Raw genomic sequence first — 17,319 nt, 5'->3', positions numbered from 1 at the left:
TTCCGTCATATTGTCCAATAGTAGGGGCTACGGAACTGATCTCCACAATGTAATCAGGCAGAGAGAGAGAGAGAGAGAGAGAGAGAGAGAGAGAGAGAGAGAGAGAGAGAGAGAGAGAGAGAGAGAGAGAGAGAGAGAGAGAGAGAGAGAGAGACGCATATTACACGAATACATTTCTCAGTTGGAAAGTAGAACATGCCTCCACCTTAACAGTACTCACTATTAAATTTTGAAAGTGCTACTGTTTATACTTGTACTTTAATGCACTTTCACCAAACCGTAAGCAGACATTACCACCAATATTCATTCAAATCCATGATATGTTTACCTTTGAAAATCTCCTCACAAGATGAAGGGGTCTTGTATCAGGCTTACATATACATCCAGTGCTTAAAGTGTCAAGAATGTACACGATCAGTTATAATGATAATGGCCATAAGTAGTACATGCTAGAGATACAAATATTTTGTTTTGTAAATTCTGTGGAAACGCTGTGCTTAATATGTCACGAATGGTCATGATGAACATAGTACCATATTTATTATTTACTATTTATTACTTACTTTCTTCTTATATCTCTGCTGAACTTGTAATAAATATACTGAATAAACATAACCGTTTGTCTAATTGATTCCTCTGGACTGATCCATTGGTATCAGCTTGGGCATTAGTTATGCACTGAACCAGACATGTTGATACTTTAAGGCTATATAAAAGAGTGAAATATTATTTGTGAGCGTAACAATTTTTATTGTCATTTTAAAAATAATAAGTTTGACTTTGCCTCGTCCCGTTCATACATTTGTCCACTATAAGAATCAGTGTCTGTAAGAACGAGTTGTACTGAATCTACAACTCATTAACATGTGCTAAACTTTCCAAGCGGTATTTCTGAGAGAGAAAAAATAAAAACGTTTCCCTCTCTCGTCACCTTTTTTTCTATCAAAAATTAAAAAACAAGGTCCAACCGCCCTCGTCACGTTTGAAAAACATGTGCCCGAGAAACGTTTAATTATTTTTCTGCAGCCTAAACTGGTGTTATACAAAGGTATCCGCTGCAGTAGGTATCTTGTGCGACACTAGAGTATTGATTATAGAAGGTAAGTAGTGCGTATAAGCTATCCATAATCTGTCATACAGACCCAAAAATACATAAATATGTCCAAGAAAACCCATGCAAGTGTAGAATATGTGGCAAGTCTATATTTTCACAGTTTCATAATATGTATTGTGTCTGGGGGTTTGGGGCGGGCGCATTGCATTGTTTCTTTAAACATATTTTATTCATGAAAATATACAAGTCATGAATGGACGAACGTCGCTCCCATGTTAAAATATAGAGATACAAGCAAGTATAGAATGAGCTGACACAATATTAATAATGATACAATTGCTATATATCAGCATATATCAGCTGGGACGCATACAGTGCTTTGTCCAATTTTACTGCGCATTCCTGAACCCGTAACTAAGTGTTTGCACGTATTTCACTGTCCATCATCTGGTCATCTGCCAACGGATTCTTGTATTCTTTTAAGCGTACAGGGTCGTGTACTGTACACTAGGATTTGTGACAACACTTAAAGCGTCAGTATAGTTGGGCTCGATACCGACACCTCAAACTTGCTAGATCACGAGCCTGGTGCCTCAACCAGTTCGCCCACCATGCACGCACACGCTGTTACCATAAATGTGTTCATGCTGAATCCCTTTAAATAGAAGAATGAATTTAGTTATAATTAGATGTATTAATTGCATGTGGAGAAACAGTAATGTATGGCATTATGTATAGGAGAATGTCCGAAACCTCGCTATTATTTTCGCACGTGAAGCTTGTTCGAGGCCGTTCACGAGCCAAACTAATGGAGGACTGTTCTAGCTGTACATGGCCATGACCAAAAGTGTCGTTCAAACACGCAAATAAACGTGCTCAACTATGGGAGGGCGGTGGTTATATATTCACGTACATCATGACACGTACATCAGTGAACATCGTGGGACGCGGTAGGCCTATGCAGTATGAGTGATTCCGACATCGACGTGTTTGTTACACAACACCGTTTCACAGACACTTTTGAGGTTGACGTTAATTCAGATTTTGAGATGTTATTAAATTCTGATTGTAATTATAATGCACTTCCTAACTTTGACGTGGGAAAATGTGAACTGGTTGATCTTGAAGCTTTTTCTTCTGGTTCTGATACTGATTTGTACAAAGCAAGCCAAGAGATTGAATCCAACCTTTTTAATATGTTGCCCTGTAACCCTCCCCCGCAAGTGACGTGAAAGGAACCCCCGACACCTGAAACTCCAGAACATAGCGTAGATTTTAATTCAGCAAGGTTTGGCCAGCCAGCATCAGATTTTGACATTAAGAAATTGTGCGACTCAGCATATTCATCGAATACTGAAAGCAAGAGTAAGTGGGCACTTCGTTTGTATCAAGTGTGGGTGAGAGAACGGCGTAAGAGGGGTAGGAGAGAGGATATGGATTTAAACCCTGGCATTATGCCACTGGCTCAGAAGGAATTTGAACTAAATAAAACTTGATGTTTTTCATAGCTGAGGTCAGAAATCAGAAGGGCGAGGAATATCGTGGAAATACGCTTTACGAAATTGTCTCTTCTCTTTCTCAGAAGAAATGGACGCATTTAAACCTTTTCGAGTCTTACTTCTTTCAGGGATTAAGGTCTTTGTTAGATGCAAGAATGAAGTCGCTGGCTAGACACGGAATTGGAATAGAGAAAAGACAGGCTGAAGTGATCAGTGTAGATAAGGAGGACGTGTTGTTGGAGAAGGAGATCTTAGGGGAGCACAGTCCGCAACAGCTATTAGATACAGTGATGTACCTCATTGGCCTCAATTGTGCTCCTAGAGAAGGCGATGAGCATAGGTATCTCAGAACGAGTCCAAACTCACAGTTCGAAATAACAGTAGGTGTAGATGGGTCAAAACGTCTCAGATACATGGAGGATGTATCGAAAACCAAAAGAGGTGGCTTAAAACATCGAAAGTGTCAAAGAAAATGTGTCTACGTCTCCCAGAATTTAGTGCCTTGTCCAGCTTTATGAAAAATACGTGTCACTCATGTGAGTTATCAATGGATTTGGCAGGAAAATATGCTTCCTGATATATCTTCATAGTTTGTATAGACGTCGGAGTCTTATGAGCTACGCGCAGAATTAGTTTCATCTGCTCTACCTTTTACAAACCAAATGGGTTTAGTCATTGCCGTATACAGCGCATGCTTCTCGTAAAACTCTTTCTGCTCCAGTCCATCTTATCCTTGTTTGCTAGTAAGAAGCGACTAACGGGTCGAGTGTTCAGGTTCGCTGACTTGTTTGACGCACATAATCGTATATTAATTCCAATTGCTCATGTTACTGATCACTTGTTTGTCCAGACTCGATTATTCACAGACCGCCGCCATGACGCTACAATATTGTTGAGTCCGACGTAAAAGTAGACTCACTCACTAACGCATAATTAAAATGAGATGCTTAAATCTATGCAAGGGACAGTATCATTAATCACTTTAACTATACTATGTTTCACTCTTTGGAGACCCGTGAAGGTCCCGGGGTAGAATAAGCCTTCAGAAACCCATGCTTGCGATAAAGGGCGACTCAGCTTGTCGTAAGAGACTAACGGGATCGGATGGTCCGGCTCGCTGACTTGGTTGGCACATGTCATCGGTTCCCAATTGCGCAGATCGATACTCATGTTGTTGATCACTGGATTGTCTGGTCCAGACTCGATTATTTACAGACCGCCGCCATATAGCTGGAATATTGCTGAGTGCGGCGTAAAACTAAACTCCCTCCCTTCACACTTTGGAAACGTGTGTTTATGGTAATTACATTTGAAAATTGATCCTATTTTAAGACCTAAAGACGGAAAGTGCACCGCATTTTACTTGAGGCCTCTGAAATTTATTCGAAGAGATGCGTGGTATGCAGATATTCCGGTTAGGTTGCACCCTTTGAGAGGCACTGTCGGACGACTGTGTAAAATGGCAGGATTTGGTGGATTTTATTCAAATCATTCACTGAGGGCGACTACAGTAACACGTCTCTATGATTCTGGCCTAGACAAGCAGCTGATAGCTGAGAGGACAGGACACAAGTCTCTGGCAATCTGAAGCTACAAGGCATGGCTAGCTGATACATTTGAATGTTGTTTGTATTGTTTGCTTTTCCGAAATATAAAGAATGAAAATCGTTCAGTGTGCGCATAAGAAAAATCTCAAGGGAACTATTTCCATAACCTATAATTCATTCCTTTATTGTAGAGGACCTCAGCAGAGATGGAAGCCCGCGTAGATGGTGTCATTCAGAGGAAGTCCAGTAAAAGTACATGCGCGGCTCTATCGACAGTCAGCAAGCCTACTGAGACAGACACGGCACCGTCACCAACAGCCGCACCAGTTTTGACCACCACCAACAAGAGTGATGACGGCACTGCTTCGGAAAAGGAACGTGATTTGAAACTTGTTCTGAGGGACGGTGTTGTCTTGTCGCTGACATTCTGAGTTGAGAATAAACGTTATACCGGCCATGACATAATCTATTGTTATTTATTAAGACAGTTGAGAACATAAAACGCATTCCCTGGTGTAAGGTCGTCCGGGAATTTGTCACAACATAATTTTGTGCAAATCCTGCTGTATTATGGGAGGGTCATGGCTCTTCTTGAACTATGGGAGTGTAATCATTCTAGGAAAACTATGGGACGATTTGATATTTATACTCCAACTATTGGAGAGTCAGCAAAATGATTACATCTATTCAAATGTCAAGAACGTTCACGTAACTTTGTTTTAAGTATGACAATTAGAGAAGCATGAACTGTCCTTGTTATGTCTGTCAACGCTATCGGCATTCAAATCATGTTGCAATTTAACGGAGAATGGATAACTTGACATAGTCTTGGTGTATTAAAAGAAACAGTTTTCTGCTCAACGTTCTGTTTTTTTTCAATCAGGTAAGTATCATCTGGCATATGTCGTCGTTTTACATGTAACTTTTTGCAGTTATGAAATTCACCTGAGGTTATATAAGGTGATAAATAAATGCTCTGACAGTAATGAGTTTTGACTTCGATATAGGTACCACTTGCAGAATACCACTAGGTCCTTCTGTCGATCTGCACTAGTCACCACTGGATACTTATGGTTGCCAATATGAGGACGCATGATATACGTATTCTGGATTCCATAAAGTCAACAGTGAGAGCTACAAGATACATTTCACACTGGCGGTAAGTACTAACAATTTGACCTCTTCCGTTACATCCACCTAAAATGGTCCAACTTACAGCGTGACATAAGTATATCTGTGAGCGTTCCTGCCTCCCTGTACACTGCCGTTCTATACACAATATGGTATGTACCTGTCACAATGACATAACGGCCATTATCTTTGTTGGGTAATGCTGGTCAGGCTGAAGACGTCGGTAGTTAACTTTTCCACGATGGATTGCGAGTGAAGTCGACATTTAATTGCAAGTGAAGCCTCAATTCGACAAGACGGACCCAACAGTACCCGATACTCACGACTACGCCAATGTCACTCGTCAATTATTCGTCAACTATTTGTGATGACTATAGTCGTCAGGCAACTTTTCTTAGGTTTATTACATTTAATAGGTGTCCACTTACCTAATATTCTTTCTATTTGCCAGACTAATCATCTAATCTAATCAATCAAAATTAATATAGTGCCGTGATTCCGCAGAGGAGTACCTCTTTACTCATATGCGTTGTACATGCATATTATAAAAAACCCAGATACACAGTTTTGCTGTTGGGCTTAATAGATGCCTCGGACATTTGCCATATCTGTACCAGGCTATGTTCTTGGGAACAGTCTGTAGAACACAACCAATACGTGGACAGGGCACAAATCACATTACGTTTAGGGGCATGTCATGTCCAGTTCCTGGTATTTTGCCCACAGCAATCATTTATGTGTTTTATACAAAAATATATATCATCGTAAATGTACTGAATGTGAAACGCTACTGTGTCTACATTATGCATACCTTTCAAAATATATATATTACAGGGAGTTCATGAAAAAAAACGATATCCTGGGGATGCATGCTGGACACAAAAAGAAGTGCCCTGTAGCCTACAGGCGGATGGAAGTAGCTGTGGCGTATTTGTTCTTATGGTAAAGTGGTTCCTAAAAACAATAAATACAAAAACAAAAAAGAGCTGCAATACAGAAATCGGCTGTAATAAAAACACTCTTGACACATCCATTGAGAAGTCTATCTACAATTCAGTACACATTTAATGAACAGAGTAATATCTTATGTGAAGTGGGCAAACTAAAATGAGTGGAGTCTTGAAACACACCTTGCTTATTTGTCAGTATGCTTCAGAATGCTGTGACGGTACTCATTGGCATGTCGTGTTGTGTATTCCGACAGTGTCACTGCGAGTACTTCAGGGGAATTGCAGCCGCTACATTTGTGGAGAAAATGAAGGACAATCGAGACACTCTTTGCGACCTACCATTTTGTAGTGATCCCCCCGAAAGGCAAAAGAAACATCAGTGGGTCTTCTGCGGTGGTTGTGGCCGTTGGTGCCATTTCGTTTGTGCTGGAATTGAAGAGCAACTGAAAGGCCGATACATGTGTCCACTTTGCTCTATAGTATGAACCCCGTCTTGTTTACATTCGTCACTGGTGAATGACTGGATGTTTTATATACAATGTGTGACTGCAGAAGATTTGTCACTCAGAACGTAGACATACATGTAGTTCTATTATTATTTGGTGCTGGTGCTATTTAAGTGATAACCCTACTGTATGTGATGGTTTTCAAACGCACATCGTGGGCTATATTGTCGCAAATTTTGTTATATCGCGACGCGTTTGCAGACCCTGAAATATGCGAAGGTGTAAACAACGATATACCTTTGCAAATGTTCAAATACAGTAGGGATATCACTGAAATCACACCGTAAACACGTCATGAATCTTATATGACTGGAAATCATTTCACTGTCATTTCACCTGTTTGATATTCTAGCTATGTGAGCGACATTCCACCATTGTGATATTCCACTTGTATGAGTGTCATTGCACCTGTATCGGTGCTGTCCCACTTGCATGAGTGTCATTCCACCTGATATTCCACCAGCACGAGCATTCTACCAGTATGAGTGTCGCACCTATATAAGTGTTGTCCCACCTGCATGAGCATCATTCCACTTATATGGGTCTTGTCCTACCTATGTCGGTGTTGTCACACCTGTATGAGTGTTGTTCTACCTGCATGGGTGTTGTTCCAGCTGCACAGGGGTTGTCCCACCTATATGAGTGTCATTCCGCATATATGTTTGTTGTCCCACCTGTACTGTATTCGTGTCTTCTATTATAATATTGTCATATTGCATAAGTGTATTCCATGACATGTTAAGACTTATTTGGACTAAAATATGTCACATACTTGTCATTCTGTGTTATAGAGTTTCTCTCTTAATACACACATGCACCCGCTGCGTTGTAGAGTTTATCTCCTAATACACACAGGTACCCGCTGCCTTGAAGATTTTATATCCTGAGACTCACGGGTACCCGCTTCCTTGGGTGGTATATATCCTAACACGCAGATACCCGCATCCTTGTAGACTTAACTCCTCATACACACATGTACCTGTTGCGTTGTAGGTTTATCTCCTAATACACACAAGTACCCGCTGCGTAGTAGAATTTGTCTCCTAATACACACTGATACCCGGTTGATGTAACCGTTGCCTTGGTTACTTATTTCTCCTAAAATAAACAGAGGCATCTGCGGCCTTGTAGAGTTTTATCGCCTGATACATTTAGAGATGTCAGCTGCCTAGTATGGTTTTATCTCTTAACACTCGCATTTACCCTGTGTTTGGTAGAGTTTTGTCCCCAAACACACTCAAAGGAAATTGCCTTGTAGATTTTTTTCTCCTAACACAGACATGGGACACGGTGCCTTTCTCCTAAGACATATATAGAGAAACTGTTTTCTAAAGTGTCACGTGCTTTTACAATATGTACATACATTAAATATATAAGCACTTGGGCTGTATGGCCAGAATATCACAGCTTTACAATAAAGTAAGAGAAAACAATCACATGGAAGTTATAACCACGTTGACGCACGCATGCACACAATAATGCTCTTCCTCACTCATACACTCTCCCATGCATACACGCAATCAATCATTTACACAGATTAGCAATCGGATAATCACACGCTCACATACACAATCACAAGCTTATTGTGGTTTCAGGGTGGTTTATTCCTTATTACATATTCATTAATTAATTACTTAGTTCCCACCAGGTGTGTACTTTGTCATCTGACATATACAGGGGTAACCGCTGCTTTTTAGCATTTCATCTCCAAACATATGTAACTGCTGACCAGCTGCCTTGCAGAGCTTATATTGCCTTTCTATAAGGGAAAATACCACATTTAATACTTACGGAAAATAAATCTTTTGTTGCAGATATCGTATTGTTTGTTACAGATATGCTGAATATATGAGCATGTACAAATATGTTGAAAATAACACTTGTACGAATATTGAATGAACTTAGTTTGTGTTAGATTTTATTTATAAATTTAAAAAATCGCAGCACAAAATATATCTGCATGCAAGATTAGTAATAATTAAATTCATTTCACAAAGTCTTATAAAAAGCCCCGAAAATATATCTACACAGCATTTGTACCATAACTTCAAATTTTAGACAGAAATTTGAGTCGACACTGGTAGTGACGCAAAAAAACTTCAGTATCAATTATTATGCTACCATATATTAAATTAGTTAATTGCAGGGTGAATGGCACCATTATATAAAAGGACCGTCGTGCATATAACAGACTTATATACACGACATTGTCTTGTCGTGTATATAAGAGCATTATATACACGATGTCGTGTATATAGCCACAGCCGGTTTCTGCTATAGTTGGTAGTATGTACTGTTAGTTTTGATTGGATGTGATGAAAATCGGGAACCAATCATAATGGTTATACTAGACACCCTCGGACATTAGTTTCCGGTCAAACAGAAGAGCAGAGAGTTGATTTGTCATTCAACAAAGATTCTAGAAAATATATAGAAATTGGAGTACTGAGATCCTATTCGTCCGCAATATGTACAGTTTTGAAGGAGATTTCAGAAGAAAGCCCGTTCAATCCTTGAGGGGTGCAAGTAAAAAGGTATTTTGATGTTGCGATTACTTCTTTTATTCAAGCGAAACTAATATTCAATCAGCTGTTTTGGATTTCAGTTGAAACATTAAGATATTCGTGGTTTTCTTACACGAAAAAAGAAGACGATCGACGGCATTCCGGTGTTATACAATTGAAGACTCAATTGAAAATAATTATTGTGAGTTGGTAGAGTTGATGATGATTTTGACTTGGCATATCCTGTGTAGTCTATTCATCTCAGTAATTTAACTTGAAATCTTGCACAATAATTGGACCTAATGTAATTTGAGATGTCCATGGGATTATGTTCTTCAAATTTAGCAGACATTTCAATAGCGATGATCACTGGACCTGGACGATTGAATTTGTGGGACCACAATTGTCATTGTTAGTGAGTATGTCATCATATTTTTGGTCTTCTGAAGGGTAATCATGTTAATGAACAATGGTTGTTTCCTTGCTTATCACGTGAAAAACTTCACTACATTTCTGTAAGATGTTACAGACATCCTATCTTAAAACATAGAGAGCGTAAGACAGCTCCGGATCACTTACGAAACACCAACTGCATGTGCCTCCTCAAAAATATACCTGACGCGCCTAAGGGTAATTTCTGTCTGAGCAATGTTTCATGTTACTCACACCAAAATATGAAATTCATTTGGTCCTGCTTGACTTTAGAAATATCTCGAAAGAAACGCATTGCCATTACGGCTGTTCCAAATCATTTCAGGGTATTCCGGATCACGTGACATAATAGGACAGTGTTCGGTTATTGATGCTCGTTTGGGGCAACAGGGGTCTGTGTCAAACAGTAACACAGGTTTAATTAAATAGATGAATTAACAATATTCATAATGTTTGATAAATGAATAATTAACAAACATTGCAGTTGATAACAACATCCACTTGGTAGATAGGTTTAACACTTGCTGCTCATAACAACATATTCCAGAACCATGATTCCAGGTACCAGTGTGAGCTGAAAAATATTCTCTTGGGGTTAGTACATACGTGGTTTATGGTGCTGATCTCTTAAGTATTGATATATAATATTTTGTCGTGATTTATAACTGCAACTTTACTTGTAAAGTACAACTATCGAGACAATATAACCCATTTTCTCAGACCCTTTAACGCTTTATTCAGTCAATATAAAGATGTTTAACATCACATCATCAGTCACTGATTGTAAAGCTAACAAGCATAATCTATTAATACCAGCATATTTGAATTCTTTATGGGTGCATATCTTCGTATGTCTAAAAATGAAACAAACTAGCTAGTGTTTACTTCAGCCTCATTGAATCCGCCTCTTGCATAAGTAACAGGTCATTTTTGATTGTCATAAAAGCTCACTTTCTGTTGCTGTGGTTAATAACGTAATGACATGGTATGACCATGCCTCCCCCTTTCTCTGTCAGTGCAGCAGGCCAAGGGGGAAAACTTGGAACAGGTTCTCCAGGTGGCTCAGCAAACACACTACCACCAACACCAAGATCGAATTTGCCTGAAAGACCCTACAAGACTGCATGGCACTTGTAGTGAGTCGCACCTTACTAAAATGCATCAAGTTATTGAAAAATAAGAATAATATGACTTGGAAAACAAAATAAAAACAAAAAACAATTTCAACCCCAAAGCATCGTCAAGCTGGTTATTTCCAATATTCATAACCCTTTACCTGACAGACTGTTCTGTACTGCAAATTACGTTTTGGTGAAATGAAGACCAAAACTTTTTATGTATCTACTTTGTGCAAAGAACATCTAAGACAGACCCTTGATTGAGTATATATTTTAAATAAAGGGAACCGAAGTAACATCGTGAAACTAATTACTTTATTTCAACAGTAATTAACATTTTCCAGCAGTTGACAGTTTTAAGGTGATCCCAATTTTCTGGTGATTTGGAACTGACTTAACCATGTGGTTCCATAAATTGCTCATTTCTCCAAAAAATATGGCAGATGTAGAGAAGATTTTTGTTGCTTTTTTACAGGTGAAAAGTATATGCATGCAATTCAGTATTAGCATGAAGCAACTTGATTCTAGTCTTATTTGAGATGGGCTGTTCTGAATGAGTTACCTTTTCCTGACGTGCCAGCGACAAATTACACGATGATAGGTATCCTCGTTACAGGGCGCGCAAACTTCTGGTTCAGATCAAGTAAAACATGATATATCACCTTAAAGAGCACTGTCTGAGCTTTAAAATGAGAGATTGAGTGAAGAAATCCAGTAGTATAGGGAATGACAGTTCTGGCTCACTTTCAAGAAATGTCTCTACAAAGCCTTATTTACTAAATAAGGCTTTGGTTGGGCCATTAGCTCTTGCTACTATTACCCCTACTACAAAATTACTGTGCCTTGGTAGGAGGTAATACTGTGCCGTACGGCACGATCAATAATTCTTCTCTTACAAAACCCCTACCCGGCCCATCCCTCAAGTAGTACAAGTTAGGTTCGTCGGCTTTCATATCCACTTTATCTATGTTGTAAGTTTTGACCGCCCTATGTCACGTTTATATCGATGAAACAGTTTAACGTGAACCGCCTACGATCTCTTTGGTGTTCATAATAAAGGCTTGCTGGGCTTTTTGTATTCCCTGTTCTATGTACTTTTTTTTCTCGTCCTCGCTGATAGCAGACTTACGAGACTTGGATCGAATATCTTGTTTCATTTCGTTATATTTTTTGAGTTCAGATAGGATTGAACGAAACTCCTCTTCTGAGATTTTACTGTCAGAGAGTGCCGTGGAAATACGCTCACTAACTGTGTTCAGCTTTGCTTCGGCCAGAACCCTGATCTCGTCGTGTTTCAATGCCTTACGATGCAGTCTGCGTGATACCAACTTAAGCGTCAACCCTAACACCCCCGCTATCCCAGCTGTTATTTCAAAACCTAGCACTATAGGTGCAGCCACGATGGTGGTTAACAACCCAACGCCTGCCGCCCCTAGTCCCATGCTGGTTGTAATAAGGATAGTGTCAGCCCCGTCTACGATATTGAAAGCTCTATTATATTTTTTACATAGTGCTTTCCGCGTGTCACGGTCTTGTTCTAGTTGGCGTTTCACATCACATAACTGCCTCAAACGGAACCCATCTACGGTTTCCAGCGTCTTCGCTACTTCCTCTACGACTGGGTACAGACCCATCCTATAATATATATTTTGAAAGATTTTTTAATTGGGTTTCAATTAAAAGTCTATCAATGAATTTGAAGTCTACAAGTTCTAGACCACTAGTCAGGGAAATAGGTGAGAGGTAAATAAAATTTCTTGTTGTAATATAAACCCCACTGAGGCTTATTAAGTAGTTTATAGGGCCCCCGTGGGTATCCTGTTGTATAACAATACGACAATATTGGTTTATGTGTTCTTTAGCCCAGTGTATTGACACCCCGGGTAAAATTTGGTGTGATATTGGGAGGGTTCTATAGAAAGACGTAAAGAAGACTTCTATGATGAGGGTGGAAGGGGAAGATATTCTATCAAGATCACTGCTAAATTTTAATTTATTGTCTGGATGAGCCCTTAACCCATTTTTTTCGTAACTAATAGATTCTGTGTTTACTAATGTATTCTCCGGAATGAAATCCCCGGGCCAGATACCGTTGTTCCTAATCTTAGAGATATACCCATTATTTAATATCATATTAGGTGAGGTGGGTGTTAAGTTGATCAGCCATTTAGGTTTTTTAAAATCTGGTAACGGCACCCGTCTGTACACGTTGTCTTTGAAGTGTAGGATGTAGAATTCATCTTCCTCACCAGGCTGATCGAATCCCTCTGTATCTCCAAGGTCGTTAAGTGTAGTGTTGGGATGATGACTGGTCATTATTATACTATTATGATATAATTTCCAACTGGTTTTCTGATAATAATTCAGGGGTTAACTTCATACCCATGAAGTGTATGTTGTCAGGCAGGAAGATATTGATTAGTGATATCTTATTTTCCACGATCACGTTGACCCCTTGCAGACTGGTCTTGGAGTCGACACCAACCCGCACGTAAACGTTGCAAACTTGAAACTGGTGTCGTTTCACCCACCCGAGTTTGATCCCCTTCACGATCTCGACATCATTCCCCGATGGTTCACCTAAGTAGACTTTGATGAACAGTGTTGAGTTTGCCGGCAGACTCTCTAGTATCTTGACCACGCCTTCGAATTCAGACACCAACTGCAATTTCACGTTTTGTATGGTTGGTTTACTCGATAGCATGTGGGCTGCCATAGTGTTGACTGGGCTGACGACTATACTACGTCTCTGAGTTGGGACGTAAGCCACGAGCAGGGTTCCATTGTTCACGACTTTGTTTAGGTGGTTGTCTTTGTTATCCGTGAACACGTAAGGGGAGACGAGTTTAATATTGAGAAACCATTTGTTATCGGGTAACAACACCCACTTATCATCTTCGGTGAAGACGAGCATATATGGTTTGTTTTTGGCGACGGTAGTGCTCTCAACATCGTCTAAGTCGAACAGTTTACCACCGAACGATGGGTATATTACCCAATTATTATCACCGATGTTGACAAGGGAGTACTTAGTGTTTACTGTTGCTCTTGTGGTATCTATCATATCACTTAGGGTTCCACCGGAGGGGATTTCAACGCATTTGTAAATGTTGTTTTTCAGTTGCAAGGCATACGATTTACCATCTACTCCGGGAGCGTCGAAACCGCGTGTGTCTCCGAGGTCGGAGATCCCGATATTGACGCATTTTTTCACTCCGGGCCCTTGTGCGCTGGTCATGTTACGTGAAGCGTTAAGCTGAGGTATCCTATATTTACAGGATTATGATTTATATCTAACACCGATATTGTCAGCTCAGGTATGTTGCCCTGGGTTAATCTCTTATACTGCCGTGGTGAAAACGACTCGGTTCTACCGTCGTTGAATTTCTCAGTTTTCACCGGCACTGCTCTCAATATAGTGGAAGGGTGGCCTCCTTGAATGTTATACGTTGTGCTCACCTGACCGAGATGAATGTACAGCTCTCGGTACGGTACTAGGTCGGGTAACTTCGTACCTGTGACGGTTGTTGTTGGTTTTATCTCGTCAGGAGACATACCGAGCATCCTTGCTAATGGTCGGCCGAGCCTCAAAGGGTTTATTCCATTGTTGATTAACACCACTGTACCGTTTGAGTCGTTCATCTTGAGTTCGGCTCCCAGGGGTTTGAAGACCTCATCGTTTAGAGAGCACACGCTGTAGTAGCCGTCAGTTATCTGGCTGCGAGTTCCACTGACGAACAGCTTATTGTTGCTGATATTAATGTTAGTCCATTGCGGTAGGTAGGTGATATCGCAGAGTGCGACTTCGAGTTGACCTGACGTGTTATCGATCGCGTGCGTCAGCTGAACGGCCTCACCGCTCGTTATTCCTGGAAGTGTTATGTACATATTACATATATATTTATTTATATAATAGTTTTAAAATGTATTCCCCTGGTGTGTTTTACCCTAAACTGGATGTAGATTTCTCCCCCATGAAGATCGTGGTTGCTCCTGAGTTGTATTTCAATGCCCAGCTTTTAGATGTGTTCGATAAGTATAAGCTTATGGTGACTAACATTGAGGCAGTCCACGCGTGGTTCAACAACCCTATGCAGTTCTGGCAGAATCAATTCAACTTTGCTGTGTGGTGCGCTACAACGGGGTGTGGTGTGGTATTGGCCGACTCTCAGCGTGGACCGCTGAGTCAGTCTGTGTTCAAGTTCCACGTGTACTACCAGGTCAGACGTATCCTTAAAGAGATCAGTGCCCCCCTCCCACAGGACAAAGCGTGGGACGCAACAAACAACCCATACGATAGACGGGCCTACGAACGTATTTGTAATGAATTCGAAATAAACCCGAAGACGGATTGGCGTTTGCCGGGGCCGAACCACGGGTTGGGTATTCCTTCTGATGGCGTGCGATCAGTGAAAGAACTCAGTGATCTTGTACTGAAACAAGGTAAACTACGCCCGGACTTTGCTTTGTCGAGTAATGAATGGAGGGATGATCGTATGAACTTTAAAGGTGGTGTTGCTTTCACAGTCCAGAAAGTGGAGCAGTCAACCGCAGACGGGTGGAAAATGTTCATGCTGGACACATCGAAAGGATTCACTCGTGCTGGTACAATACGCTTGAACGACTCGATTCGAACGTACGTGTGGTCGCTGTTGGGTGCGCAGTCGCAAACGCGTTCCAACATCATCGGTAAGGGAACTGCTTACGACGCTCAGAAACAGTTCGTTGCCAACGTTGAGGATGCTATTAATTCTCCAGTTGATCTCCCGCGGGCCATCGAACGCTACCAAAACGTGTTAGAATACGCCAGATCGAAAGTCAACTACGTGTTCGGCGTGGGGCTGTACATGTCTCCGAGTGATATGCAACTGAGAATAAAAAAAGTGGTGGGTTATAACAACGAAATAGTCATAGCCACGAAGGATCAAAAGTTGGGTATCAACCCCGATATTAACACCCCACATATCCCACACACCCAACCACGTGAAAAGGGTATAGTGGCGCCACCCCCGGAGCCTAAAGTTCATGTGCCCCCCACACACCCCCATATGCATGTGGGGGTACAGCAGCATATCGATAATAAAACAGCCCTAGTGGTTGGTGGGGTAGCTTTGGGACTTATTTGGTTAAAGATTTCTTAGCCGCTACGTACACCAGACCCGCCACGGCGACGATGGCTGCCCACAGGTTTTGACTGAGCCACATGGCAGTTTTAGACAGAGCGCTCAACAACCACGAGACGATGCTACCCAGTATGCCGGGAAGGGCTTCGGCGGCTTTACCAGCCAGTTTAGCTAGGCCTTCCCCGAGTTTTTTAATCCAGTCTTTAACACCCCCACCGCCACTTGGAGTTCCCCCGCCGGCAGGACCCACAGGGGTTCCCCCCGTCAGTGACACCACCAGGGTTGATATAATGAAACCCAATGCAGTCAGAATGCTGGCGATGGTGATCCCTTGCTCCCGGAACAATATCCGAATCCTGTTGGCTAAAGTTGTATCCTCGTTCAGTATTCTATCGATTGTTTCACGAATACGACTGATCTGGGATCGAAGCTGTTCACGATTCGAGGAAGCGGATTCCAATCGTGTACGTCTCTCGTCTTCTAAATCGCGTAGTCGTTCATTGATACGGCGCTTCATATCATCGTTTTCAGTTTCGTTGAGTTTGGTTTTTTCCCTAGCGATGTGCTCGTCGATTTCGTTCAGTTTCCACATGTTGTTCACGAGTTCTCCACGCACGCGTTTCACGGCTTCGTCTAAGCCGCGCAGTTCCCTTACCGGAAAGTCAAATCCCGGTAACGGTTTGTCCCAGTAGGTGCTCAACAGTTTTTCTATGCTGTCTGAGGCTTCTGTAGCACGCTGTGGTGTCATTTCATCTCTAGTGGTGAGGTGGGATCTGGTAGCTTGCAGATCTTTTTCAACGGCCTTAGGTATTGCACCACCGTAATCATTCATGTTTAGATGTTCACGGATAAATTCAACACCATAGCGTCTGGCTAGAGTTGATAAGGCCAGTGGTTTTTTATTGCGCTTGTTAACGAGGTCAACCTCTGGTTTAGACTTAAGGCGTAGAACACCCTTTGTATCAATAAAAAAATTATCAATGTATCGACCCTGTGGATTAACATAGTTTTTATCACTTCTTAAACTTTCGTAATAATCATCTACTGTTGTTGCCAAAAGTTCTTGGTTCAATGATGAACTAGTAAATGAGGTCTCCTGCTCATCATATGCCTGGGCACTAGCGCCCGGCATCTCATCCATAGGTATGTCTTCATCCATTAGTATTTAAATATATTTTATTTATATATAACAATGTACGGCAGAAAATTAGATCCTTTCAGAAAATTGAGAGAGCCATTAGGTGCCAGAGCCGTGCGGCAGTCGGTGACCATCACCAACAACCCCAGCAAGATAGACCAGAATCAAACTCTGCTGGTTAGATTTCCAAACCTTGGTGAGAATGACCTCATTGTACCAGGCACTGTTCGACTGGCGTTCAATATCACGTTGGCCTCCGTCAACGATAAACGCGAGCTAGTGCGGAACGTGGGGCGAGCTATCATCAAGAAAACGAC

The 17,319-nt window shown here is 41.2% G+C and overlaps 1 protein-coding gene and 1 pseudogene across 1 annotated transcript in view; both read left to right on the top strand.

Annotated features, from left to right (window-relative positions):
- Positions 1–2,019: 2,019 nt before the first annotated feature.
- Positions 2,020–4,549, top strand: LOC137292056 (uncharacterized; annotated as a pseudogene).
- Positions 4,550–9,064: 4,515 nt separating this feature from the next.
- The window catches only part of LOC137291587 (ubiquitin-protein ligase E3C-like), a 44,865-nt gene continuing 36,610 nt past the window's right edge, over positions 9,065–17,319 (top strand). Inside the window, exon 1 of the mRNA XM_067822969.1 lies at positions 9,065–9,221. Within this exon, the coding sequence (XP_067679070.1) occupies positions 9,156–9,221 (66 nt within the window). The 5' untranslated portion in view covers positions 9,065–9,155. The remainder of the gene's footprint in view (positions 9,222–17,319) is intronic.

This window comes from Haliotis asinina, chromosome 7 (assembly GCF_037392515.1).
Source record: "Haliotis asinina isolate JCU_RB_2024 chromosome 7, JCU_Hal_asi_v2, whole genome shotgun sequence".
Classification (NCBI taxonomy): Eukaryota; Metazoa; Mollusca; class Gastropoda; order Lepetellida; family Haliotidae; genus Haliotis; species Haliotis asinina.
This window is presented reverse-complemented; position numbering and strand designations above follow the sequence as displayed.